Raw genomic sequence first — 26,593 nt, forward strand, 5'->3', positions numbered from 1 at the left:
AATTCTTCACCACACCAAAAACAAACAAAAACAACACCAAACTAGGAAAACCATTTTGTTATGGTCCAGGTTTTGTTGTCCACATTTTGGCACATTAAAAGCGAAAATTACCTTTTTCAATTATTTCAACGACTACAAAAACGACTGGCCATAAGTTGTATTAGTCCATCAAAAGCCCTGAGTCTGTTCAGATGAATGAAGTGTGTGTTCTGTATGCTTTGTGTGAGTGTAACTGTCTGTGTGTGTGTGTGTGTGTGTGTGTGTGAGAGAAACAGAAACAGATTGAGAGACATTTGTAAATTGAGACGGCCTTTCTCTGTTTCCTTCCCCTCACAGTTCACTGAATTGCTGTCTTCCTTACGCTCGCTCTTGTAGCACGAGAGAGGTAAAGGCCATCTTCGCTGTCACTCACGGATTTAATCATTCAGATCTAGCCCGGTTTCTCGCCTTATTTTCTGCCTCCGGTAATTGCGTTTCTGTTTCGTGCAGGCGGTGAGTGCGCGCTGTCCAAGGTGCTGCAGCAGCGCGCGGCCCCGCCCATCCTCTCCATCTCTCTCTCTCACACACACACTTTTTCTCTCTCGTGCGACCACGTGACGCTCCCTCTGCCGAGTCTCGCGGAGAGCATCAGACTGCACCTTTTCCTCCTCAAGAGAACGGAGAGAGAGAAGAGAGAGAGAGACATTGAGTCAGAGCGCGAGAGAGGGAAGGAGAGCGCGAGAGAGAAAGAGAGAGAGAGTGCGCGCGAGGGGGAGACCAATAGCACCTTGTCGCCTGGAGGCGAGCCTGTGATAATTTTGTCCCTGTCCGGTAGACCGGCTCTATCTACCACCAGGCGCGCGGGTGCTCTCTCCTGCTCCTCTCGCGGGTTCCAGGTTCTTCTCAAATGGGAAGGGAAATCGATGAGTCGCGCGCCGCACTGTTGCCACGGAACCACAGGATGTGCTTGAGGTAGGTCGGTTTCTTAGCCTATGTGTGCCTGCACTGGGAAAAAAACCGCTGTCGGGTTGTGTTTTATTTACCGGGGCGAGGCTGGCACATCGCCTTTACAGTTTGTGATGTCAATTAAAACAGTTGTCGTCTGAAAAAAAAGTATTTATCTTGTCACCGGTTAGCAAAGCTGTAGTTACGGCGCAGGTGATGAGACTGAACCTCCGGTGAAGCCAAGTAAAGGGCGCGTAGGAGAAAAAATGGAGAGGAGGTATGGCCGCAAATCGAGAATCGATATTTCAACCGCAGTCATTCACCCCGTCTATCAATAACTGTGATGTCGCCTCTTTTCTTTCAAAGATTTGAGTCGTGGAAAACAAACTATGAGTAGAAAACTGCCTTGTTTGTGTGCGTGTGCGTGTGTGTATATATATGTGTGTGTGTGTGTGTGTGTGTGTGTGTGTGTGTAGATGTTCAGCCAGTGTGTGTTGTGTGAATTTGCTCAGTTGTTAGAAAACGAGCTCAGGAGCCGTTAATTCGATAAAGCGAGGCGGTTTGAGTCATCCGCCGCAGCGCGCGAGCTGCTCCCGCTCTTTGTGATGTAGCTAACAGAATCCTTGACGGTGGCGCGAGGTGCCAACCGCTAACCGTCATTAATTCCTTAACAAAATAAAAGCCTAACTGAAAAAAAGAACAAAGCTCGCTAGTTTAGGTTTCTCGTTCAGAAATCACTCAAAGTCTTATGATGTGATTAAAAAATATGTTGGCAGTCGCAGGTATGCCACCTTATAAAATTCTCCTGTGGCATGATGGGAGCTCTACTGAGGAGGTGCTGTTTGTGTACGTGCGCGTGCCTTCACTGCACAGTATGTGTTAGCTTAAGTCACTGTTGTGTGGGCTGAGTGGAAGTAAAAATCTAGGTTTTATTGTGTTTGTTCAGTTGGTTCATAGACAGTCTTTGTTTGGGCCTGTTAAATGTGTAATGTGATAATGTAATTTGTGTGTGTGTGTGTGTGTGTCTGTGTGCGCGCACAAAATGCATGAGAGAGAGTAATTTGAGAATAATAGCGGGCTTGGGTTGTGTGTGCCTGTGTGTATGTGTGTGAAAGAGAGAGAGAGAGAGAGAGTTTTGTGTGTGTGTTTTCGTATGTGTGTTGTGTGTGTGACCCTGGTTGATTGTGCCGTCTCTGTTCTCTCTGTAGGTCGCTGGAGAGAGTGATGACGTGGCACTGAGAGACACACATACCTCACTTGCACACACACACATACACACACAAACAAACACACACACATATTGGCCCACACACACTTTAAGTCTTGCCCTACTAAGACAGGGAAGAGGGAGAGAAAATTCAGCTATGACGGGGTCATTTCTCTCCATTACCAATGTGTGAGCCACAAACCCACACACACACACAAGTACTCCGTGGGGAGTTGCCTTCATGGGGGATAAGGCCCTATCTAGGGCACAAAGATGGAGTTCACATCCTATTCGTCACGTATCTAACACTCACACAGATGCACACACAAATACACACACCTGGAGTCTCATATGTCAGAAGTGAAGAATGAAAGACTGAATGGAGAGAAGACACTGAACATCCCAGAGAAGGCGTAAACACAACGTAGAGCCAAAAGAAGATCCCCAACCTGCTGAAGGACGGAGGGAGCTGTGGTTTGACCCCCTTCTTTCTCGTTTAATTACTTCCTGTTGTAAGAGAACTACCAAAAATAGCAGGACGCACCTGAAACACATTGAAAGTGTTCTACGACGTGCCCTACAGTTTCCACCATGAGCTGTAGGCTAGAGGGAACACCCCAGCTCTAGCCTCTATCTCCTCCCGTGTGTGTGTGTGAGTGTGAGAGCGAGTGTGTGTATGAGTGTGATGGCAGTGTGTGTTTGGGCGGCAGCCCCCCTACTCTTCCTGGGGCTGTGCCTGTGCAGCGTGGGGGGCCAGGCCCAGGGCGAGGTCCTGGAGTTTGGAGGCGTGTCCAGCCAGTGGGGGCGGTTCCCTGTGTGGAACGCCTGCTGCGAGAGCGTGCTGAGCTTCAGCCTGCGGACTCATAGCCAGGAGGGCCTGCTGCTCTACCTGGATGATGAGGGCTTCTGCGACTTCCTGGAGCTGCTTCTTCTTCACGGCCACCTCCGCCTGCGCTTCTCCATCTTCTGTGCTGAGCCGGCAGAGCTGCAGTCAGGTGTAGCAGTGAGCGATGGGCACTGGCATGCAGTGCGTGTCAAGCGGGACTGGAGGAACACCTCGTTGGAGGTGGATGGACGACTAGAGGGATGGGCGGAAGTGAAGAGCAAAAGAAGAGATATGACAGTATTCAGCCACACCTTCATGGGCGGGGTGACGCCGGAACTACACTCCTCCCCGCTACGCCTAACGTCCCCCTCGGTGCGGGAACACCCCGCCTTCCGTGGCTTAATTAGGGCAGTGAGCATCAACGGCTCGCAGGTGTTGCTGGACAGCTCAGAGGGCGTCACGGTTACAGCTGGATGTGGGCCGGATCACCAGTGCCAGAACGGAGGGGTGTGCAGCGTGGTCAACGACCAGGCCGTCTGCGACTGCTCCGACACCGGTTATCAAGGCAACGACTGCAGCGAAGGTAAGGCCCAGAACCATGCTGACCCATCATAAACATCTCATCCTTTACATACACACCCATACACTCACATACAAACACGCACATGCAGGTTGATGCTTCTCCAAATTTACACCTCCAATTCTGAACACAGGTGCTGCAGTGTAGGCATCTATTTTTCATTCACACCTTCACAGCTGCCTTAAATTGGTGCGTATGAACCAACAGCCTTCACAAATAGTGCGAGAAATGCGTACTGATTATGTTTGATATTGATTTTTCATGGCTGCCAATGACTCCCAATTTTGTGTGTACCTCCAGAAGTCAGAGTAAGCCCCCTCCCAAGAAGTGCGTTCAGTTTAGTGAAGCAGAAGCTAAGAGGCTGAGAACAGCTGTTCCAGAGTGTGGAGATTTGAGACGAATTCCTGGAACAGACTGAGAAGCTTTACCTGGCTGTCGGCAGCGTCAAAGCCTTGATGGGCTCAGTTGGTGTATTTGGCAAAACACAATAACCATATAGATCCATTATAGATGTGGCTGTTGGCTCGCGTTGAGAGACTTTAATTGGAGCTTGGCTGAGAGGCTGGAAATCAGTGGTTGTTACATGGCTGACATCTGGCTGCCTGTGTTAATGGATTTGCATTGATTCTAGATGGCCTTCGCAGGTACAATGCATAGCGTGTTGAAATGAAGTGTGTATAATCTATCGCCTGCCATTTATTTGAACAGCTTGCAGCCTGTTAAGATGCTGCGTTTGTGTGCAGTATGTGTGAGCGTGTGAAGTTTGTGTTTTTGCTCGATAAAAGAGGAAACCGTTTGCTGCTAGTTGTGTCTTATAAATAGGAAAAACTGTGACAATAAAAGGCCTTGTGTTTAAATACAACTTTAATGTGGATGAGGCAAAAGAAAATGCTGCTTCACAAATGATTTCAACTCTACAAGAACAAACCGTCGTTTAATACTGTCAAACAAGCCTTTGGTCAATACGAGCGGCAATATACAGTACAGGGCATTGTAATGACGGCCATTACAAAATGAAACAGCTGCTTAATGAACTCCGCTACCTTGTTATGGCCACTACTGCAAATGCTTTCATTTCCCCCTGCTCGGTTGTGTGTGTCGTCAGGTTCGTTTGCAGCAAATCTGCATTCTTAATCAATAGCGCTCACACCTTCGACGGCAGAGACGCCCCTCAGCGTGCTCGGTGATTGATATTTTTATGACACAAATTTGTACCTGCCAAAACCTGGCGGCGTGGCCTTGCTGTGTGGCCGCAGTTTGTCACCAGGTTGACCTCACACCCCACCCCAGCACCGCTGTAAGCATCGCACCTCCCTTTAGCCACCCACCATATCACACCCTGGCGTTTAGCGGACAGTGGGATGGCCTAGGTAACCATGGAGACAGGACTAATAAGGAGACCTCATGCCAGGAGTGTTTCTGTGTCCTCGCTCTTCCTTCCCTACCCCCCCATACCACAGCTTCAACCTCCTCCTCCTCCTGCTCCCAGCTGTTAGCGCCTTCAGGCAACATGCCGGCCACAAAAATCTTTACATGTTAGCGGTGGTGAGTGTGTATGCATCTTTTAATGTACAGCAGGCAGTACTTAAGGCTGTAATGGCTGCCTTCCACTATGGTGTTAATTTTCCAAGCAGGTGGGAAAGGTAGCTGGTGGTGCGTTATTCTTGCGAGTTCTGGATTAGTTAGTGATAAATAATTGGAAGTTATTCAGCAAATATTTCAGTAACATAATTTGCGCAAACATTTTCAGGCTCCAGCTTCTCTAATTTGAGAATTTGATGCTTTTCTTTGTCATATACGCTTTAGTAAAGGTAATATTTTGGAGTTTTCTGTTGGTTGCATAAAACAAGCTATCTAAAGACATCAATTTTGGTTGTGTAAAACAGGCAGTAAGCACAATTTTGTGATATTTTATTGACAAATCAAGTAAATAATCTGAGGATTTATTAAGCATAGAACTAAACTCAAGATTAAGCCTATCCTTGTAAAGAAAAATGTCCCTGTTTTAGCTTCAAAACTGTGAAGACTTGCTGCTTTTTCAGCTTGATAGTGAAGTGAAAACCTTTTTGTTTTAGCAATTTGAAGACCCCACTGTGCTCTAAGAAATAATGAGAGGCATTTTTCTCTATGTTTTGTCATTTTATAGAGCAAACAGTTCCTTGATAGATCAAAATAATTGACAGATTGATCGTTAGCGCAGCGCTCGCCTCTGCATGTGGGGTGTCTGTACGTTCAGGAAGTGACAGGTGAAGCTATGATCAGCTCTTTGCAGAAACTCGCTGCTGCTGCGCCGAGATTATGTGTGATCCAAGCCAGTCTAATCCAGTCTGCTGTTTTGCTGCTGGTTAGACGCACAGTGGGAGACAGCGCTGACACACACACACATACCTGAACAAAAACACATCTAACACAAACATACAGGCACATGGAGAAAAACATTCACACAGCTCGCGGGCTTCAGCACCACCATTAGTCACATCACCAGTGAGATACCTGCGAGCGGTGTAGCTCTACAGACTAAATGGGAGGTGCAGACATTTTATATAAAGGCTCTCTCCAGATTCAGTACCTGCTTTGGACCGGCACTTTGTCGCTTAACAAGAGGCTACTTAGACCTTTTAAGGGTCTGTTTTATATTCCTAGAGATAGACTCACATTTCAATTGTGAGTGATGCCAAGTGTTGCCGTGGAGAACAAGCGCTAACGTTATTTTTTATCTTGGCAGTAGTGGTTGACGTTAGTAGTAGTAGTCTCATAAAATGGTTCCAGTTAGGAGGTCTGCTGTGATGGATGTATATGGGGTGAGCAGTTATGTATTTCATTTGTTAGGTATGTAGCATTATGAGAGTAAATAATGCTTATATCGTGCGCGAGAGGGGTTCAAATGCAGGTATCAGAAATGCTTCTGGTTGGGACTGAAATAAGCGTGTTTCTAGTTCACCGCTTGTTTTTTGTGTAGGGATTCTATTTTCATTTTTCCCCCATAGAGTTGATGCTGAATATGTAAGAATTTCACAATAAAATCTCTCAGACTGTCGTTGGTGGACAGAAGAGATAAAGAGATGTATCAAAATAAACCTTTTCTTATGGAATTGTTATTCATAATTCATATCTATATGTATTTATTCCCAATTAGGACCCACTGTCAATCTAGAGAGTTAAAGTTATAATCTCGACGATCTCAGTTTCGTTCTCTTTGGCGGCACCTATGGTGATAAACGGTAATTGCGGGAGCACACTTCCCAGACAGTGTCTCATGTGTGACGTCCACGGTTGGCTCCGGTTGTAACAGTTGGAAATCGCTTTCCTTTTTAGACTGTTTGCTTCATCTGAGCGTCGAATTTGTTTCTTTTTCTTTGGATTTCACGATCTTTTCTTTGTTTGTTCAGACATAGTAGATTACTGTTAACTCGCAACACTTGCAGAGAGCGGAAAAGCAGCCTCTTAGCTCCGCCTACCCTCTCTGGCAGACCAACCACTGCTGGGTGATGGAAAACGCGTCACTAACTGGGCGCAGCTTCTGATTTTTAAAGTCGCACCAGACACAGACACTGTGTCCGAAACCGCATACTAACGTACTGCCTACTACATACTCAAACAGTATGTACTGCATACTGCCTACTAACCTGACTATTAGGATGCCGTTCGCATCATACTCAGAGCCGTCTTCTCCGTATCACATGACTTAATCGTTTACGTATGTCTGGTCTGATCTCCGGTCCATCTCCGCCATAGTAGAAGCTGAATAGCCGCAATGCATTTTGGGGCGGTTGAGTACAACCAGTGAGCTCCCGTCTCATACTCAAACATCTGGGCCGATCTAGTATACATCCCGGCATTTCTCGCATACACAAAATTGCATACTATGAGATGGGAATGCACGACATACTCAATTTTACGTCACGGTTAGTATGATTAGTATGATAGTATGCGGTTTCGGACACACCGCCAGTCTGTAATACTGCAAATGCAAAGGCTTTCATCAGTGGGCCATAGGCTCAATCACCATTGTGTTACCTCATTCGGCGATAGATAGAGACTTAACAGACATTTATTTACATGAAAATCTTCGAGATCATCACTTTAAAGAAAAAACTATGGCACTTATTCTGTTAAATTCTTGTATTCATGTATTTGTTCAGGTTTTATCCAAGCAATCAAACAATGCTTTTAGCACATGAATACAGGGTGAATCATTTTTAGCTGTTTTCCTTTTAAGACCGTCCCACTGGTATCAGATCAGAACTCGATACCAGCCAATTTGCAAACTCAGGTGTGTGAATTGGTATTCAGAGAGTTTTTCTTGGGTTGAATTGAGCTGTGAAAACACAAAGATCCCTTCTAGCTTCGTCTCCTCTCTGAGCGTTAGTATGAGTGTGTTGTTTCAGACTTGCGTTCAGTCTCCGCTTTCAGACTTTAGGTAGAAAATGCTGCGGGGGTCTAGCGTATGACGGTTAGATGATGGCGGTAATTGAAAGCAGCTTAATGGCTGGTTTTAAAAGGTTACCTCGTGTCTTTTTCTCTGTAACTCGCTGGCAGTGATATAACAGTAATTCATGGACATTAGCTCCGGAAAGAGGTGCAAGGTACAGAGCTGTTCCAGCGAACAAGAGGCTTTTTAGAGTGACATAAACAGCAATAAATGAGGCCAAAACATAAATCAAGGACCACAATGTCTTAAGAGTGTTTCTAATGCTTTGTTCTCTTTTTATGACTCTCTGAATCATAGGAGTTATTCTCTGAAATGGATCAGAAATAAAGGTGTAAACAGTGAGGTTTTAAAGGAGAATGGAGCAGATGACGGATGCTTTGTTCTGGTTCATTTCAGTCAGACAAGATGCCGGTTCAGTCGGATATCTCTAACCGCAGGATTTGCAGGCCGAGCTAATATTTATGCATCAGTATCACACTACCAGTGAGTAACTAGTACCACCTTGTAGCACGTCAGAAGAGACCTCTCTTTAGGTGCTCTGAAGGACTTAACAGAGAAAGATTGCTGTACAAGAGAGAAATAAAGTGGATGGCAAAGAGATCAGGGGGTTAAAATCCTGTAAATGTTGATTGTATATGTTATTTTCTATTTGATAAATGGGTTGATAGTCTAGGCTGTGTAGCTGTTCTTTAAGAGTCTGGCAGAGTCGGCTATGAAGGTTTATTTCTTACCTTGAAATGATTGTTATTTTGAACCTGGCCACCTCACTGAAGCGGCACAATACAGCGTTGAGATAAAATTATAACCCTCTGAAAATTAGAAAAAAAAGTTATGAATCTTTAATACAGAATGAATGTGCTCCGCTGGAGGAAGAAAAAGGATCCTTAGGACGACGTTTGAAGCCAGAAATAAGCAATGTGGCTCTGCTTCCATACACGTTTACAATCGCACACTATCTTCAAGGCTCTCTGATGATCCACTTTTATTCACGCTCATATTTTTGCAGATTTGTGACATTTATGGAGTAATATTATATACTATAAGCTTTTTCTCCATTTTAAAGATATTACATCGTTCATATCAGTGTAAGGAGGAGACAGCTATTTACCAGGCAGAAACACAACAATATTTCAGTTTTGGAGAAGGAATTTTATTAAGGCTGTTCAGAAAAAAAGTGAGCTGAGTTTGCGCCGGGTTATGCATAAATGTAATTACTGTCTAAGCCGCTCTGCCCTCCAGTGAAGGCAGAGTGAACCTGGCTTGTTAGGCCTGGCCTGGCTTGCATTGTCCTTGAGGGCAAATCGCTGTTAGCATGCTAATGGCTCCACCTGTTTCTGCCATGCTACTAGCGCAAGGGCAGAGGCAAGGGAACACTCGCAGCTCAGAATACACACAGAGACATTTTCACACACACACACACACATTCACACACACCCAGTATTGAACCATGCATGCCCCTCGTCCTCTCCCTGCACTGCTAATCCATCCCTACATGTTTCCCTGCTATTTCACACCATTATTACTGTCAATGTAAGTGTATGTGTGTCTGTATGTGTGAAAGACAGAGAGATTGCGAGACTGAATGTGCGCGTGCGTGCGTGTGCGTGTGTGTTGCATGCTATCTGTCGGGGGGCTCTGGGGAGAGGAAGCTGCTGCAAGGTAAGTTCTGGGGTAAAACGGCGCTCGAATCCAAACATCCAGGTAGGAACGTGTACTCTCGCCCCACATCCCCTCCACCCTCTGTATCTACAAGTGTGGGTGGGTATGTGTGTGTGTGCTTATGTAAGTGTATATGCACACATGTCATAGAGAGAGCATTTATTTAATGCTGCTGTGTGCGTATATATCTATCTATATGAATATAGATACATATAAACAAACCTCAGATTTGGCTACCAGTGCAGCATGGTATCCATCGTGACGTTTGTGTGGACTTTTTTTTTTTTTTTTTGCATGTGTGTTACCACGGTAACTCTGGACGGGTGTGCATGTACAGTAAGTAGCCATGGTAACCCAAGGGCTTAGCATGCATGTTAATGAATGTCTGTCTCTCTCTTTCCTCGCCCGGCCGCGACACCTTTCCAGAGCACAGCTACACTCCAGGTAGGTCGCACTATCTATCTATCTATCTATCTATCTATCTATCTATCTGTCTATCTGCCTCTAAATTTCTCTTCCTGCTCTTTATTCAAACATCTTTCTTTTCTTCATCTGATCCCCTCTTTTTCATCCTCTAAAATGTATTCAGTAATTAAATAAGCACATATTTCTTTAGCTCTATCGTCACCATTCCTCTCCACCCTTTATACCCTCTCCTTCACATTCTTCTCTCTGGCCTTCCTGCTCTCATTTTATCTCCCATAATAGAAATACAGCACAAGGTAGCCAGTGTAAATGCACTGTATATGGGTCTGTGTGGGTATGTGGGGATTGGTTGCTGACAAATGGTAAGTTCCACATCCCATGTGCAATCATCCGAAGTGGCCTCAAGGTTACGGAGACATAGGCACACACAGATTGTGTTCTGTATGCGACCTAGTTCATGGCTGTGTTCAAACCGTCTGTGTGCGTACCTGCGTGTGCGTAGGATCCATGCCTGGGATGAGTAAGTGTCTTCAAAGACAGTTATTATTTTTTTTAGACATTTAGAGGACTAACACATGCGCACACACTTTTACACAGAGCACTTTAGCCTCCATTAGCATGTCACTGATAAAAACACATGTACGCACAAGCACATACTTCACACCCCATGGTCCTTTGCTGTGCTGACTGTGCTCTTGTCTTCCTTTAAGGTCTGGCACACCTGATGATTGGCGACCAAGGTATGGCCTCCTCTTACCTCACTTCCTGTTGTCCTCTGCTATACCATCACCCCCCACCCCCCCTATCTCCTCACTCCCACACTCACAACTCCCTGAATCCCTTCCCCACTCCATCACCACCTGGCGCGGGAGGAAGTTGTCTCTCTAGGCACTGAACCAAGGTCAGTTTTTTTTTCCCTCTCTGTAATTTAGATTTCTTCATTTTAAAAACGGTCCCATTTGGTCTCATCAGAAACTTCAGTTTTAATTTAAACTGAAACGGATGACTCGGGCTTTTTGTAGTAGAACAATTAAATAATATCAAATGAAATACGTCCTTAAAGGTTATTTTTTTAAGTGAGTGATGAGCCTGAGAGCAACTTCTGCCGCCGTATATTCTTTAATCATGACTGCTGATGAGGGAGGGGGTAATGGGAGGGTGTAGGCGGCTGCAGCTTGACGGCGCTTGGCGGGGTTGGATTTGGCAGGTCATGGAAGTGGAGCTAAGGGCCGACTGACCGACTGACTCCTTGGATGGTTTGAATTAGTCTTTACTCTTCCACCTCATTTCATTTTCTCTCATCTGTATGTAAGAGTTCAATTGAGGGGATGGGAGCAATGAGCGTGTGTGTGTGCGTGCAGGGTGTGAATACATACCGGTACGTGTGCATGTGTGCTTTTTGCATCCTGGTTCGGATCGATGACTGTGGCAGTTTTCACAGGAACACTCATCCACATTCATCCGTGGCTTTTTCATCGGCCTCCAGCATGTCTCGCTTTGCCGTCGCTGGTACCTCACATGGGCTCCCGCTCACACATTGGCGAGCACATGTGAATGTGAACAGATGTTCCCGCGAATGAAAGCAAGGCTGTTTACCTAAACCCCCCAAGTTTTCCCGTGTTTTTGAACACATCCCAAAAACCAGCTCCTCCGCTCTGCCTTCTGAAAATTGTTCACTGACGAACAAACTCACAATGCCTCCTCTCTCTTCTTGCCCTCTTTCTCCTTTTTCCCTCCTGTGTTCCTGCCCTCTTTCTCACTGTTTGGGACACCTCCCTCTGTGAATTTAGGAAAGCTCAGAGGTACCCCCCCCTGATTTCTTTCATGTGTATGGCTAATGGGCTGTTCTGGATGGTTTTAAAGTTGAATGTATTGACAGGCTCTTGTGTGTATGGTAATGCCAACATTAAGAGCCATTTGGCGTCATGTTCTTATTCGAGTTGCACCAGGTTCTCACTCCGAACTCGTCAAATTTAGCACCTTTGTTTGTGGCCCTTAGCTTCAAAATATGACGATCTAGATGCCGCTCTAGCGCCTGTTTGGCAACGAACAAAGTTAGCCATAATAAGCATGCAGCATCTAGGTTGGAATTTAAAAATAGGACAGTCAAACTAGCAATAAAAAATAAGCAGTATCAGGTTAGATTGTCAACCTAAAGCTTTCTGAAAAATATTTCATATTATATTACCTTAGCTAATCAACAATTGTTGTTAAGTGGTTAGCGTTGCCGAATGGTTCAAACTTCAAGGTTATGTTAACTGTCACTAAAGTACATCCAAATTGTAACTCACATACGTTATATCACTTAAAGGGGGGTATTATGCTGTTTCACATTTTAACACATATATATATATATAATGTTACAATGTTGGATGTTCAGACTAAACGTGGGTGAAGTTTCAAATCTGTAGGTAAAAGTGTGTTGGAGTAATCCCCAGGCTTCTCAGCTCAGTCTGCAGGCTGCTGTGAACGCCAGGTTTCACACAGTTTTTTCTACATGCTGCACTTTGTGACGTCACAAAGTCCAGCCTCAGCAGGCCAATCAGAAGAAAGCAGGCTTGTAGGGGGCGGGGTTTCTTAAAGGGACAGAGCTGAATGAGTCGTTTCAGGCAAAAGCTATATGAGGGCCTGTACAGAGCACCAGTGTGAGAAAAAAGAGTCTTTTTTAACTGTAAATTATGCTAAGCTACTCCACAGGTATCACAGAGTGAAATATAAAGCTTGAAATTAGCATAATACCCCCTCTTTAAAAATAAGTCAACTTCAACTACTTTCAAAGGAATCCAGCCCCAGTCACCTGGTTGAAAGTCCTCTTTTAGTTTGAACCATTAATCCCCCACCAACTGCTACTCCAAGCTGACATTCACGCTCTTCTTACCTGTGCATCTTCATATCACAATGAAAATGCAAGTTAATGTGCAGCCCGATAACCACATCGCAAAAAAATGCCTAAATTGCAATGAATAAGAAAAAACAATGTATGTACACACTGCATGCAAACCTTTGATACATGATAATCAAAGCCCTGAAACATGGTCAATGCATTCAAACCATCTGTGCCAGCTATGCCAAAGCTACCTTCAAATTAGGTGTTCCTAATTTGGTAGCGGTTGGAGGTAAGCTAGCTAGCAGCTGAGCAAGGAGAGAGGAGCAAGGAAAATGTGATAGATGAAGACGTTCTGGTAAAAAAAAAAACAGCAATTGTACTATATAGAATCATTTAAAGGGGATGATATTATGCTAATTTAAAGTTTCATATTTCACTCTGTGATACCTGAGGAGTAGCTTAGCATAATTTACAGTAAAAAAAAAAATCCTAATTTTTCTCACACTGGTGCTCTGTGAAGGCCCTCATAAAGCTTTTGCCTGAAACGACTCAGTCAGCTCTGTCCCTTTAAGAAACCCCGCCCCCCCAAGCCCTCTTTCTTCTGATTGGCCAGCTCTTAGAAGCCTGCTGAGGCTGCACCTTGTGACATCACAAGGCGCAGCGTGTAGAAAAAAACAGTGTGAAACCTGGCGTTCACAGCAGCCTGCAAACACTTTTTTAGCAGGGGATTACTCCAACATACTTTCATCTACAAATTTGAAACTTCACCCACGTTTAGTCTGGACATCCAACATTTTAAAATTGTATATATGTCTTAAAATGTGAAACAGCATAATACCCCCTCTTTAAGACTCATGTGCTACAAACACAGGTACTGTTTAAAACACACAGAACCTCAGGAAGACAAAGGAATTGTAAGTTATACGCTCACCTTAATATAAGTTTATAAGTTAAGCAGGACTTATCATTACTGCAATATTAAACTATGTTATCGCACATTGCAGATTTCCCTCATATCAATGCAGGCCTACTTTACAATACATCACTTTAACGCCAAATCACAACAATAAGGATGAGGACAGGACCCAAAAATGATCTTATAGTGGTACCTTAGCGTCATTATTCGTAGTATTGGGCCACTGGCTAAGCTGCTGTTTTTGACGACTTGGCGGTTTCCATTAAACGGGAATATTTCATTTCGAGAAAGGTAAGCTGTTCATGCATGTGTGTGCGAGCGTGCTCATAGCATGCGTGTGAATGAACGGGAGCTCCGGCCGACTGTGCTTTTGGAAAATCTGAAGGTAGGTGCTGCTGGATCGGCCGGCTCTGCATGACGCTGATGAATACACTGATTGACCCACATGAAGACGGGGCTGACCGTGACACGCTGATCTGCGTCTATTGTGCTCTTTGATTGGATGAGAGAGAGGACATGATGTCTCCCATTGTGATCGGGCCCCCGTGTATTCAGAGAAATGCGCTATTTAACGGGAGCTATTGGATAGAAATATCTTGAATAGAGCACAAATGATGTCTTAAACCATCTATCACTGTGAGACATCTCTATTCTGACAAGTATATTTCTATCAGAGCATTTTTTTTCTGTGTTTTGATTGCTAGGTACGCTCCGAGTGCTGGAGTCGCTGCCTTAAAATGTCTGCCGTGAATCATCCAGGTGGCAGTGAAAATTTAATTGCTTCATCTGGCTTATGCTCAGCATTTTAAATCACCTACTTAAGGGCCGACATGTATTAACATATGTTCCAGCACTAATACAGAATGTATTCAGTGTGTTTGTGTATAGCGGATGCCCTCACTGTTACAGATGTTTGGATTGTGATAGGCTGAATGTAGAACTGTGGCTGATATTTTTCCTTTATTTTTTTAAAAAACCTTTGATGTCTCTCTCTGAAACCGTACACATGAAAAGGCTGAGTGTGTGTGTGTGTGTGTGTGTGCGCGTGTGTTTTTGCTCTGCATACTGAGATGTAAAGGCTGTCAAATGGTGCAGACGAAGCCTAGCTTAGGTTAGCTCAGCGTAAAGAGGCTTTTTGAGGAGCCCGCAAAGCTGAAATGAGTTTCTTTGAGGGGGCGGATTGGCTGTGGGGAGGGGTGTCTTAGAAAGATATATAGCATGTGTGCGTCTGCTCGTGTGTGTGCGTGCTGGAGAAATTGAGAAAAAGCGAGCGTGCCTGCGAGAGGAGAGCTAAAGGAATGAATGATAGAGGGAGTAGAGAGGGAAGCGAGGGAGAGATAAAGTGAGTCGTCTTCTCGGCTGTGATGTAGAGCAACTGGCTGTATCTGCAAAGGGACAGCGGTGCTCCCGTCTGCCCTCCCAGCCCAGTCATTCTCCGAGGGACATCAGCCCTGATGGGGAGCCCTGGACCTTTCCCCTCCTCCATAAAACACAGCTATCACTCCCCCTGGAAACGATACCCACAGATCACTAATCACTTTGAGTGGGTGAAAATGCACGAATTGTGGAGGGAAGAAAGAAAAGAGGGAGCCAAATTGGATTTTCATAAGTATCGAGCAGCTAAAGGAAGAGGGGGAAATGGATTTTTTTCCTTTTTTTTTTTCTGAAAAGTATTGAGCAGCAATAATCTGGATGGAAAATGTGCTTAAAGCCAAGTAGCAGATTTTGCCCTTTCTCTTCTCTGTGTCTGGCCAAGAATAGACCGTGAAGGGTTCTGGGTGAATGAGTGATTGTGGGTTCTGAATAGGAGTGAGGAGCGGCTCTCGGACGTAATTGGCAGCGATGCTCGTTTGGGATATTTATTTATTTATATTTAGCTCTGAGGCAGGTTGTCCGCTTAATAACTGTTGTTTGTCTGAATGTTCAAGTGTTCTCGATATCCATCCTACAATCTGTGCACGGCATAAACAAGTGGTCCGCCTCGCTCGGAGTGACCTTTACACACACGCGCTTACGTGAACGGACCGACAAACAGACACACACTCACACACAATAACCTTTAGAGAGTGGCCGCTGAGTAGGTGAGTGAGTGTGTGTTCAGTGTAAATATGCATGAGTAAGGCTGCCTGCACATATTCTTCACGGTCAGTGGATGAAGGCAGGAGAGAGAGCGAGGTGCGCGCATGCTCGTGTGTGTGTGTGAGTGTGACCGTATGTGTGTGCATGAGAGCCTGTTCAGGGGAGGTGGATTGTGAGTCATCACTTGTGACTCATAAAGCGTCGGCAATCAAAGCGCCTCATTTTAACACATTGTCTTATGGCATAAACACACACAGATGGACGCACACTCCACTCCGGCACAGGATACACACACACATGTTCAGTGTCACACTCTTTGAATTTCTCTATAAATTGTCCCTTTTGTTTTTTTTTCTTCCTCCTCGCTCTCTCGCTGTCTCCCCTACAAACACATGTGCGCGCTTTTCTCACACACAAACACACACACACACACACACTGAGAGGACCATGCTGACTCCACCATATGTGGGGTTGGGAGTGGTAGCAGACGCCAAGACAAGAGGAACCAGTCGGTACCAGCAAAGTACAGCATGTCTCCTACCTCTTACTCATCATCATCTAGCAGCCCTAATAATAAATCACACGAGGACTGATTATTCCTTCATAAAAGACAGACGCGGAGCAAATTAAAAAACAGATTTTTGCTATCTTAATTATGCCTTTATAATTTCCATGAATTAATCAACAAACATTTTGATAACAGATAAAAGAAACGGGTTGTTCAAAAGCAAAACAGTTATCTCTCGTTAGGTTTCTTTATTTGAGCAGGGACGTTGCACAAACAACAACCTTATATTAATCTGTATTTACAGATTCTACATAGAAATGTAGAATAGATTTGAGGGACGGCAAGTGTTTTGGTTTCCATTTGTAGTACGCTTGTAGTCCGAGTAATATTGGCCAATCACATATCAGCAGGCTGGCGTATGCAGGAAAAACAGTCCATGTGGAGAGCAAAAGCAGGCAGAACGTTATGCACCGTCATTACGTCCCGGCTCCCATCAGCGGCTACCTGATGATGATTTAGCTTATATTAATCTCTATAAACAGACACCTGCGTGCTAACAGCTAACAATCTAAAATTCAACTTGAGATAAATTCCCTGATGCTGAAAGCTATTTAGATTTCCCGAGTTCCTCGAACGCATCAAAAATGATCGATCCCACCTCCGTTCAACAAATGAGCATTTTAAAAGTAGTTAAAGTAAATCACAAGAGTAACGGGAAGTCTTGACAGGAAGTCGTTTATCGCTAACCGCTGGCTACACGCCCGGCATGTTCACCGTTGTCCCCAGAGGCTGTATCGTCGTCAGACTAAAGCCGATGGGATCCGAGATTGAGCTTATATAAAACAAAGAAAGATGTATTGCACTGAGTTTTAGCAAATTGCTATTTTCCGCCAGTAGTCCCTGGACGTTCTGTTCTAGTTAATTTCTCATTTGGTTTATTAAATGCCAGATTAGTGACAGAATAATAGTGACAAATACCTTTTTCAGTTTCCAACAGCCCAAGCTGATGCATTCAAGCGTCTTCTTTTGTGACCAACTGGCCAAACACCCAAATATTCAATTTACTATCATGTATCACAAATTAGAGCATCAAATATTCACATTTGAGATACTTAGACCTTTAACAATACGGCTCATATATCATCGTCCTGTCTCATGCAATACAATTATCGACAAATAAATGGAGCTCTAAACAGATTTACCTGCGATTTTGACTCACCACGTCACAACTCCATGACTACCCGGAGTGGCTCTTATGACATTAATCCAAATTTAAAGTGTTTCATCTCAGTTTGTGTCAAATTCTGTGAAACTGACACCAAATTGCAGAGAATAAATACATTAATCCTGCGCTTTACCTTTTTAAGGGCATTTTGTATTCTTCAGTTGAGCAGATATCATGATGTCTTGTGATATATCAATTATCGCAGAATCGCTGTATCGCGATATTATCGTTACCGTGGGCCACGTATCGTAACCTGTGATTCTCACCCCTATTGTTCAACATTTAAAGCTGTTGCAGACTGACTTTCTGTCAATTGCCTAATCAATGATTCAGTTTTTGGGCCTTTTATGCCTTTATTGCGAGAGAGGACAGTGGATAGTGTCAGAAACAGGGGAAGAGAGAGTGGGGATGACACGCGACAAAGGGCTGAGGGTTGGAGTCGAACCTGGGGCCGCGACATTGAGGACTGCAGCTTCTGTATATGGGACACGTGACTTAACAACTGAGCTAAACCGGCACCCCAATAAAACCCTTTTGTTTGGGTCTGTTGGTCTATTGTTGGAGATTTAAAGACGATGAAATACAAATCAATTAATTGAAAATATAACAGATTCATTAAGATTTTCTTGCCCTCGTATAAGAGGATTTTGACTTTGTGTTATAGAAATGTTAGTCTTCAAAATCACCAAAATATCACCAAAGTTCTGTACATGATATCAAAATCAACTTGGCTTTCAACCTAAATACTTTGCATTTGTCCACAAATGATGTATTTCTCAGACAAATATTGAGAAGCTTACATAATTTAGGAAGCAGGCAAGTGAGCAGCACCCAACTCGAGGTGAGAGAGAGCCGCGTGGTGTTAAGAGGCAAGTGTCTGGTGATTGGCCGCCTGCCCGACTGACTGCCATGATTCTGGCTTCTGATGGCCGTATCTTGAGCTGCGAAAAAAAACTGTTAAAACTAAGTTGCGGCCATCAGCAGTGATTCCAGCAAAGTTTTCATTGCGAAATGCACAATTTTTTTAAGATAAACCCTTTTCAGTAATGGGTCTCATTCTGCCTCTTCCCTCTGCTACTAACACCCATTATAATGCTGTAAAACAGGACTCATTAATGCTTAACACCCATGCAGTTCTTGTAATGAAAGTCACAGCACCACATACAGAGCTCTACCCCACATTATCAGGGAGATGCACTGTTACCGAATTCACCATGGGAAATGTGTAGCAATCCCACAAGTAAATGTATACATTTATTGGTAATTATATGCAATTACCGTCCCGTTAGCAAGTGTACACATTAGCATTTTTGCACATTCACAGCAGCAGCACATTCGCTAATAGGAGCACACAAAGCCGATGCACCCTGTAATCGCCTCGAAAATAAAGACATCAAACGGACTCCCCATTTACAGAGGATGAAGGGAGAAGATAGAGCGGAGGCTGGCTGCAAGTACGCAAGGGAGGGAGGCAGGGGGGGAAGGAGGGGGCGGGCGGGTAGGGTAAAGGAGTGTAGAAAAGTGATGGTGAGGAAAGATAGGAGCGCGTTCAGAAAGTGGGAATGCCAAAGAGGGTTGGAAAGAGAAGGTCGGAGACGCAGAGGGAGACAGGAAGGGAGATAAGACTGCAGCGTTTCTCAGCAGGAGCGCTGCATCTCTCCTTGGGCTCCCCGACATGACACAGTCTCACATCAGCCGGGATGGTATTCATCAGAGATGCAGATGCCTCATCCAACACACACGCACACACACACTAATGCACTTTTAGAAGGAAAGAGAAAGAAACAATCTAGTCGATGCTTCATTTGTCTCTTACCTGCTCTTGCAATTTCCTTTGTGTCTGCGCGGGGGCTCAGGGTAGTGGCCCAATTGGCGTTTCACTCCAGTACCCCATCTGGCATTTGAAGTTCATTTCTTTGCTGTTTGCCAGAACAAGAACAAACACGCGAACAAGCTAACACACGCTTTCAGTCACAGGTATTGCACAGGAACACTCATTTATTTGTGGCACTTGTCGAGTGTGACTTCAACAGCTGAAATAGCCACAGCGTTCATTAAAAAGCCATTACATTACCTTTATGAAAAGAGTCTTTACGATCTTGTTATTTGTTAACAACTTGCTGTGAGGGCTTTCATTGGGTGTGTGCGTGTGTTGCACTGCAGTGTGTGCATGAATCTCCACCTATGCAAATGTGAGCTTAAATTAAGCTCCATTGTTCCAGACCAGTTTGGCTCTCTTGCATATGTGCCATGATGTATGTTGGTGTGCTCGTGTCCATGCCTGTGTGTATCTGCGTGTGTGTGTGTGTGTGTCTAACACGGATGAAACTGACTCTGATCTTATCCAGCTTAAGACAAATACACTGTTCTGCCTGCAGACATTGTCATGGAAACAAGCCGGTTTCCCTGGGTACCAGAGAGAAGGCCAAATTCGAGCTGCAGACAGACAGAGAGCGAGATGAGCGCAGATAAAAGAAACAAAACGGGACAAGAAATAAAAGATTAAACACAAAAGGCAGGACGTGTTTTGGCCATTGTTTTTACTTTAATTCAAAGGGATTAACAATGTAACAGTGTAAGTTCTGTTTGTGTCCCGAGGAAAGTCACTTTAAAAAGATAGGACAATATCTTTATAAATGTTTTAGCCTTAATGGAGGAAAAACGCTTCTTTTCACTGGTTTTTGATGACATCACATTAAATAAATGGATTAATTTATGTCACTTTATATCAATTGATTTATTCACCTTCGGGCTGCAGCTTATTATTATTTTATGTGCTGTTTAGTTTGTAAAGAATCAGTCAGTTGATCAGTGTTGACTATTAAGCAATAGGTGGATCAACACAAAAATATTACATGTTGAAAATCAATTAAATCTTTGTAAAAAATACTATATTTGATGGTTTTAGCTTCCCAAAAGTCTAATTTGTCATTACATTTTAGTAATTTCAATATTTGGGCGAGGTTTGATGACATCACCTTGGATTTTGAGAACTTCTGATTGGATTTTCTGATGTCTTCTGTTTTATAGACAACACGATGAAACCAAAATAACAATCTGCAGATTAATATATTATGAAAATTACTCATTTGTTGCCCTATAGTTAATACAATGTTTGATCTGTAAAGTGACATAAAATAGTGCCACATGCCCATCATCCCACATCTTCAAAATCCAAACATACGGGGCGCAGGTTTAGCTCAGCGGCTACAGTCCTCAATGCGGTGGCCCCGGATTCAACTCCCACCCTCGGCCCTTCGCCGCATGTCATCCTCACTCTCTCTTCCCCTGTTTCTGACGCTATCCACTGTCCTCTCTCTCTCTCAATAAGACATAAAAAGGCCAAACAAATGTAGAAGTCAGAAAGATAAACTGATAAACCAGAGAGAGTGTACTGAAGCCCTAAGCAGACATGCATCCATACATTTTATTTACTCAATTACTTAATAATTTCTGGTTGTTTTCTTGAGATCTCGACTTATTTATCTCGTTATCTCGAGATAACAAATCTTGTTTTCTGCTGAACAGGATCATTTTCCGTCGATCTAGAAAACAAAACAGCCTGGTCACTATGATAGGCCATACCCGGGCATGCCATGCTGCCATTGCCCACACTAATTACCCCCTCCAGTGAAAATCAAGAGTTTAACCCTCTAAACATCTCCATGTGGTGTTCTTCATGTGCTACAAGACATATCAGGGACAACATCAGCAGTCATCTCCATGGCTGGGCCTGTCTGCTTTTAAACTGCAGTGCACCAAGGACAGGCTGAACAACACGTTTTCAGATTGGCAGGTTGTGATTTCACAAACCTAAGGAGCCAATCCCGTTCATGGACGGGGTGACGCTATGCATGTCATTATTTGTAACCTATGGCAACCACTTCGGCATTGCGCAAGCTAGCTGTATTTAATTTTAACGACTACTAGCGTTAATGTTATGACTACTAATTACAAAATTTCAAGCTAGCTAAGTTTCAACAAGTTGCCACTAAACGACGGCAGAGATGTGTTTTGTTTTCACGACAGAGGGGGCGGTTGGGAATTTGCATAGTGGGCGGGGACTATGCAGAGTCAGGAATTTTTAGTGAGGGAGAAGGAGGTGGAGAGAAGGAGGCTCTTTAACTCAACTCTGCAACTCTGGGGATTTAAGTTATGATCATGTGACGTTACGGAGGTGTTATCTTGATATAATGAGATAAATAAGTCGAGGTCTCGAGAAAACAGTCAGCAATTATTTACTAACCCTAACCCTATCACGGGAAAGGGGAGTAAATAAAATGTATGGATGCATGTGTGCTTCAGGCTTCTGTAGCTAAGAACCAACACTGTCGATTAACTTATCGTTTCTGCGTTGGTTTTACTTCAGCACCTGCACCGCCTTTGCCGGAGCTCGTCCTAAATGTTTTAAACTCGTATAACTCGTGTTGGGAACGAATGCCTTCAATTTAACAACAACAACAACAAAGAGAGGAATAAGAGCTCTACGTTGCCGACCACCAATCTGTCACTTGTGCTCTGACAGTAATATCCTCCTCTACACTATTGCTCCCTTGGCAGTGATGCGATAGCGAAATCGCTTTCAAAGCCAGATGCTGTATATCACTGAATAGAGATGGAAACGGCAGTCTGAGTGCCTTTAGTGAACTTGTCTGTTTGGATTTTCACACTTTAACTTAATATAGAGACTATGCATACGTTAGCATACATTTACATACATTTCCCACAGTGGTCATCTATCTGTATACTGTATGAGTGCATGGTTAATCCACCTGTCTGTTATTAAGGAGGGACGCCTTCATGCGGGGTGTTTGAGTTTATGCTGTTTGTGTGTGTGTGTGTGTGTGTGTGTGTGGACAGTCTGAGAGGAGCTGATAGCAGAACTGCATGGTGGGCTAAAAACGAGGTGCAGTGGAATTGCAGTGTGCTATCTCCAGAATGACAGGGCTGCCATGATTGAGGCTTGCTACACTAGGATTTAGATACACCAGCATTTTTCTCTTTTTCCTCCTCCATCCCTCGCTCTTTGCCACTCCCTCCTTCCCTTGTCTCTCTTTCTATCCTTCCACCTCTTTTCCTCCTCCGTTGTGTGTCTCCCATCTCAATGACTCCCCCCTTTAATTCCTCCTTCTTCCCCCTGTTTTCTCCGCCCTGCTCCCTCTATCAGGTGCTGTATAATGTAGGCTCCCCTGATGTGCTCCCAGCCTCCATCCGCCATTTTGATTCAGTACAGCTGTCCATGATAATGTACTGTTCACTCAATCACTCTTCCTCCCTCTCCCTCGTTCTCCTTCCCCATCTCTCTTCCTGTCGCCCCCCCTACCTACCCCCCTCCGGAACACACGTGCACAAACGCACATATTTGCCGTAGCCGCCGCTGTAACGCGGGCTTACCATGGAAATGAGAAATTAGTGTGTGATGTGTTGAGGAAGGGGACCCTTGGGAAGAGACAAAGCCATATGAGACACGTACACACGCATCACATGCGCACAAACACACAGAGAAATCCATGTGATGTGTGTTTGATCATCGACAGGGCGGTACAGTTGCAGCTGGTCCCAGTAGCATCAACCATCAGATCAGTTATTCACTCTCTCTCTCTCCTGCCTCCCTGCAGACGCCTTTATTCATTAGGAGTAGTAGTTTAATGATAGCATTCAAAGTCTAATGCCAATCACCCTCCATCTTTACATTCTCCCTCACCCCCCTCCTCCGCCTCTGTAGTTATTAATTCCTCCAGTATCTTGCGTACGGTTAATTCTCACACCTCCGCCCGCTCTCCTTTCCGTTCCTTTCCATTAGTAACTTAATTGAATCTGATCAAATCACATTTTCTTCAGGAAAAGAAAGGCGAGAACTGCAGCTAAAGAATATCATCAGTAAAACTGGTGGCAATTTAATTCATTGTTTAGTATTTAATGTCTCAGAACCAAAACTTGACGCCTGTGCATCGATTTTTTGTCCAATTTGTGCTTCAAAAATGATGTTCTCAATTCATAATCGTATAAAACAGAGAAAAGCAGCAGATTCGCACATTTCAGAGGCTCAAAGTTAACGATTTTTGGACATTTTGAGATTGAAAAAGGACTTTGAATCATTTAATCAGCTCTTGAATTACCAATTAACAATCAATAATCAACAGTTGCACCTTACGCACAACCAGCATACAAAAAACAGACAAAGTTAAAGAAATATGAAGTCAAAACAACCAAAAAATGATTAAAAATAGAAAATAATTTTTCAAAAAAGGATTAAAAAGCTCCCAAAATCAAAAACTCCACCACAAAGGAAATATTTTAAAGGTTCTGTGAGAGTTTCTCTTTTGCTTCATTTCATTAGTCGCTCTCATTAACATGCAGTGAAGATCTTTTCCATGAAAGAGTTCAGAACAAAGGAAAACTTCACAGTCAGGACGTGTCTGTTGGGTCTCTTTCAAACGAGCAGGTCTGCATCTATGGCTGCGACAAAACAGCGATACGTCTCGTGCAACACAAATATTGATATTTTCATTTACAAATATTTGGTGCTCTAAACAGATTCATGACTCATCGCGGTGGCGCTTATGACATGAATGAGGGTAACATAAACGGAATTTAATTGGCCGAAGAAGTTAATCAGATATCATGATGTATTGCTACATGATGTCGCTGTATCGTGATATTATCGTTATCGTGGGTCGCGTATCGTATCGCTAGTTACCCTGTGAGTCCCGACACTAGCTGCAGCTAATCGCCTCGTCATCGATTATTGAAACAATACCAATAAAGACAATAAATATGACTTAATAAACTTTGCTGCTCATTTGGCTTCTGCTGATACAGAAGATAAATAAAAGGAAGAAGCAAAAGATGAGTGTTGAAGGTGAAGGTGAGGGGCTGAAAATGTAGAAAGGGTTGGTTTAGCTCAGATGCTAGAGCAGGCGCCCTCGTCGCACTGATCGGAGGCTCGACTCGAGGTAGGCCGATCATTTGTTGCACGTCTTCCCCCACTCTCACCTCCCCACATTTCCTGTCTCTCTTCAGTTGTCCTACATAATAAAGCCAAAAATGTGAAAGAGAGAAAAATTGCACAGCGTGGCTGCAACTGTGGACTGTTAAATGTCACAGTTGATGTTAAAAGAGAGATGCGTCTGGTTCTTTCTGTAGCACTACAGTGATGTTAATGTAAAAAGCCAATACAGCTCCGTCTATAGATAGCTAACATTAGCTAGCTGAGAAGCTAATTATCTTATTTGGGCGAGTCATCATGCACAAGTCCAACATGCCTTCTCTTCAAATGCTCATGCATTACCGACGTGCTCCCGTGATAAAAAAAAGTCTGCTTTTTGAATCTTGCAGGCAATCCTTTTCTTTGCAGAGCAAAGACTTTAGAAGCTTAAGGACGCGATGGTGTTGCATCGTCCGCCGCCATGTTGCTATGTTTGTTTACCTGTCGTATCTCGGTCGCTGTTTGCAGAGATAGTAAGGATGCGAGATGACTCACTCCTCTGCAAACTCAGCTCCGGAAAACGGTCAGCATGAAAAACACGCGGGATGACGTAACCGATTATTATCGACAATTAAATTCGTTGGCGATTTGTCATCGATTTTTGTCCTGACATGATGACGAACTGTTGCACCCCGACAAATGATTTATCTACTTATCATTCCAGGACTACAACAATAGTGACAGTTAAATCACACAAAATCTAACACTTGATTGACACAATGAAGGAACATCCACACTTACCCAGGACAGGTCTGGCCTTATACCCAGGAACATCACAGGAAATGAAATAAGCAGACATGAGAGGTTCCCTTACACTCTCCATACTTACTGTGTTTAATGTCTGATTCAGTTTCATTAAGATCGTGTTCACTTTGTAAAGCGAGACCTTGAGCGCGATGAGATTTACAGTTAGACTCTACACAAGTCCACAATAAACAATCAGTTCAAAACTAAATATAAGAAAGAGAATTACAAGTCTTATAAAACACAACATAATCATGTTTAAGCCTCTTTCCTTGCCTCTGCGTTCCCCCCTTTCTCGTCCTCCAGCTCGCTTCGCTTTGATCGACAGAGCTCTCCGCAGGATGAAGTGTGACATGTGGTGTGTATGTCAGTGTCTGTCTCACTGTTTACTCTGAGCTAATACTGACTCACTCCATTAATCTGAGCTACAACAGATCCACTCCAACCTGCCCACTTGAGAGCGTGCGTGTCTCTGCCGCTCTGTGTGTTTTATAGGTGTGTGTGTGTGTGTGTGAATACAGGCATGCAGGACACGTGTCCTTCTTTGTGTTCGTGTCACCCAATATGCATTTTCCTGCCTGATTTGTGTGCGTATACGCCTGTTGTTGTTGCGGGCCAGGGCTCCCAGATCGATGCAGAGATGCTTTATGTGCTCCTGTCTGCTCTAATGACATGTCTGTAAATTAGTAACAGAATGGTGGAGCAGCACACTGAAACCTAATGGCACCTCTGTAAATTACTGCTACAATGCTGCTGGACGGCTGCGTGTGTTCTCATTGTGAACAGCTCTCCCTCCTCTCCCTCCGCCGCCACCTCATCTACATTTGTCTGCACGTCTGCTTGTGTGTGTCGGTGTGATTGTGTTAGCGTTTGTGGCTGTTCTTTCTCTCTCTCTGTGTGTGTGTGTGTGTGTGTGTCATTTTTTTTTTTTTTTTCTGTGCGTCTCCCTCCTCCTCCCCGCTCTCGTTCCTCTCAGTAAAGACTAGCCCGAGGCCCTGAGTTGGTAATAGCTTTTCTGACAGCAATACACCAATATTTACAGAGACCAGCACCCACCCACGCCCCCGCACACATTTCATGCACACATATAAAAGCGTATACTACTCGTCCATGCGCACATACGCGTTTCTAGAGCACCGACTTGCACGCACACACTCTTAATTAACATGCTGGGAGGGAAGGAACACACTTGGGGGAGCTCACACGCATGCTGGCAAACAACTTGTTGTTTCTCACTCATATATTGGCATTC

General features: G+C 44.0%; 1 protein-coding gene across 9 annotated transcripts in view; it reads left to right on the forward strand.

Moving 5' to 3' along the window:
- Positions 1 to 652: 652 nt before the first annotated feature.
- nrxn1a (neurexin 1a) overlaps positions 653 to 26,593 on the forward strand; it is a 73,779-nt gene continuing 47,838 nt past the window's right edge. For all 9 annotated transcript variants that reach the window (XM_069664277.1, XM_069664282.1, XM_069664280.1 and 6 more), the window contains exons 1-4: positions 653 to 951; positions 2,133 to 3,540; positions 10,055 to 10,072; positions 10,765 to 10,794. In XM_069664277.1, coding sequence (XP_069520378.1) covers positions 2,808 to 3,540; positions 10,055 to 10,072; positions 10,765 to 10,794 — 781 coding nt within the window. In that variant the 5' untranslated portion in view covers positions 653 to 951; positions 2,133 to 2,807. The remainder of the gene's footprint in view (positions 952 to 2,132; positions 3,541 to 10,054; positions 10,073 to 10,764; positions 10,795 to 26,593) is intronic.

Source organism: Semicossyphus pulcher, unplaced genomic scaffold (genome assembly GCF_022749685.1).
Source record: "Semicossyphus pulcher isolate SPU_LCO1_2020_fin unplaced genomic scaffold, fSemPul1.0.p SCAF_16, whole genome shotgun sequence".
Lineage (NCBI taxonomy): Eukaryota > Metazoa > Chordata > Actinopteri > Labriformes > Labridae > Semicossyphus > Semicossyphus pulcher.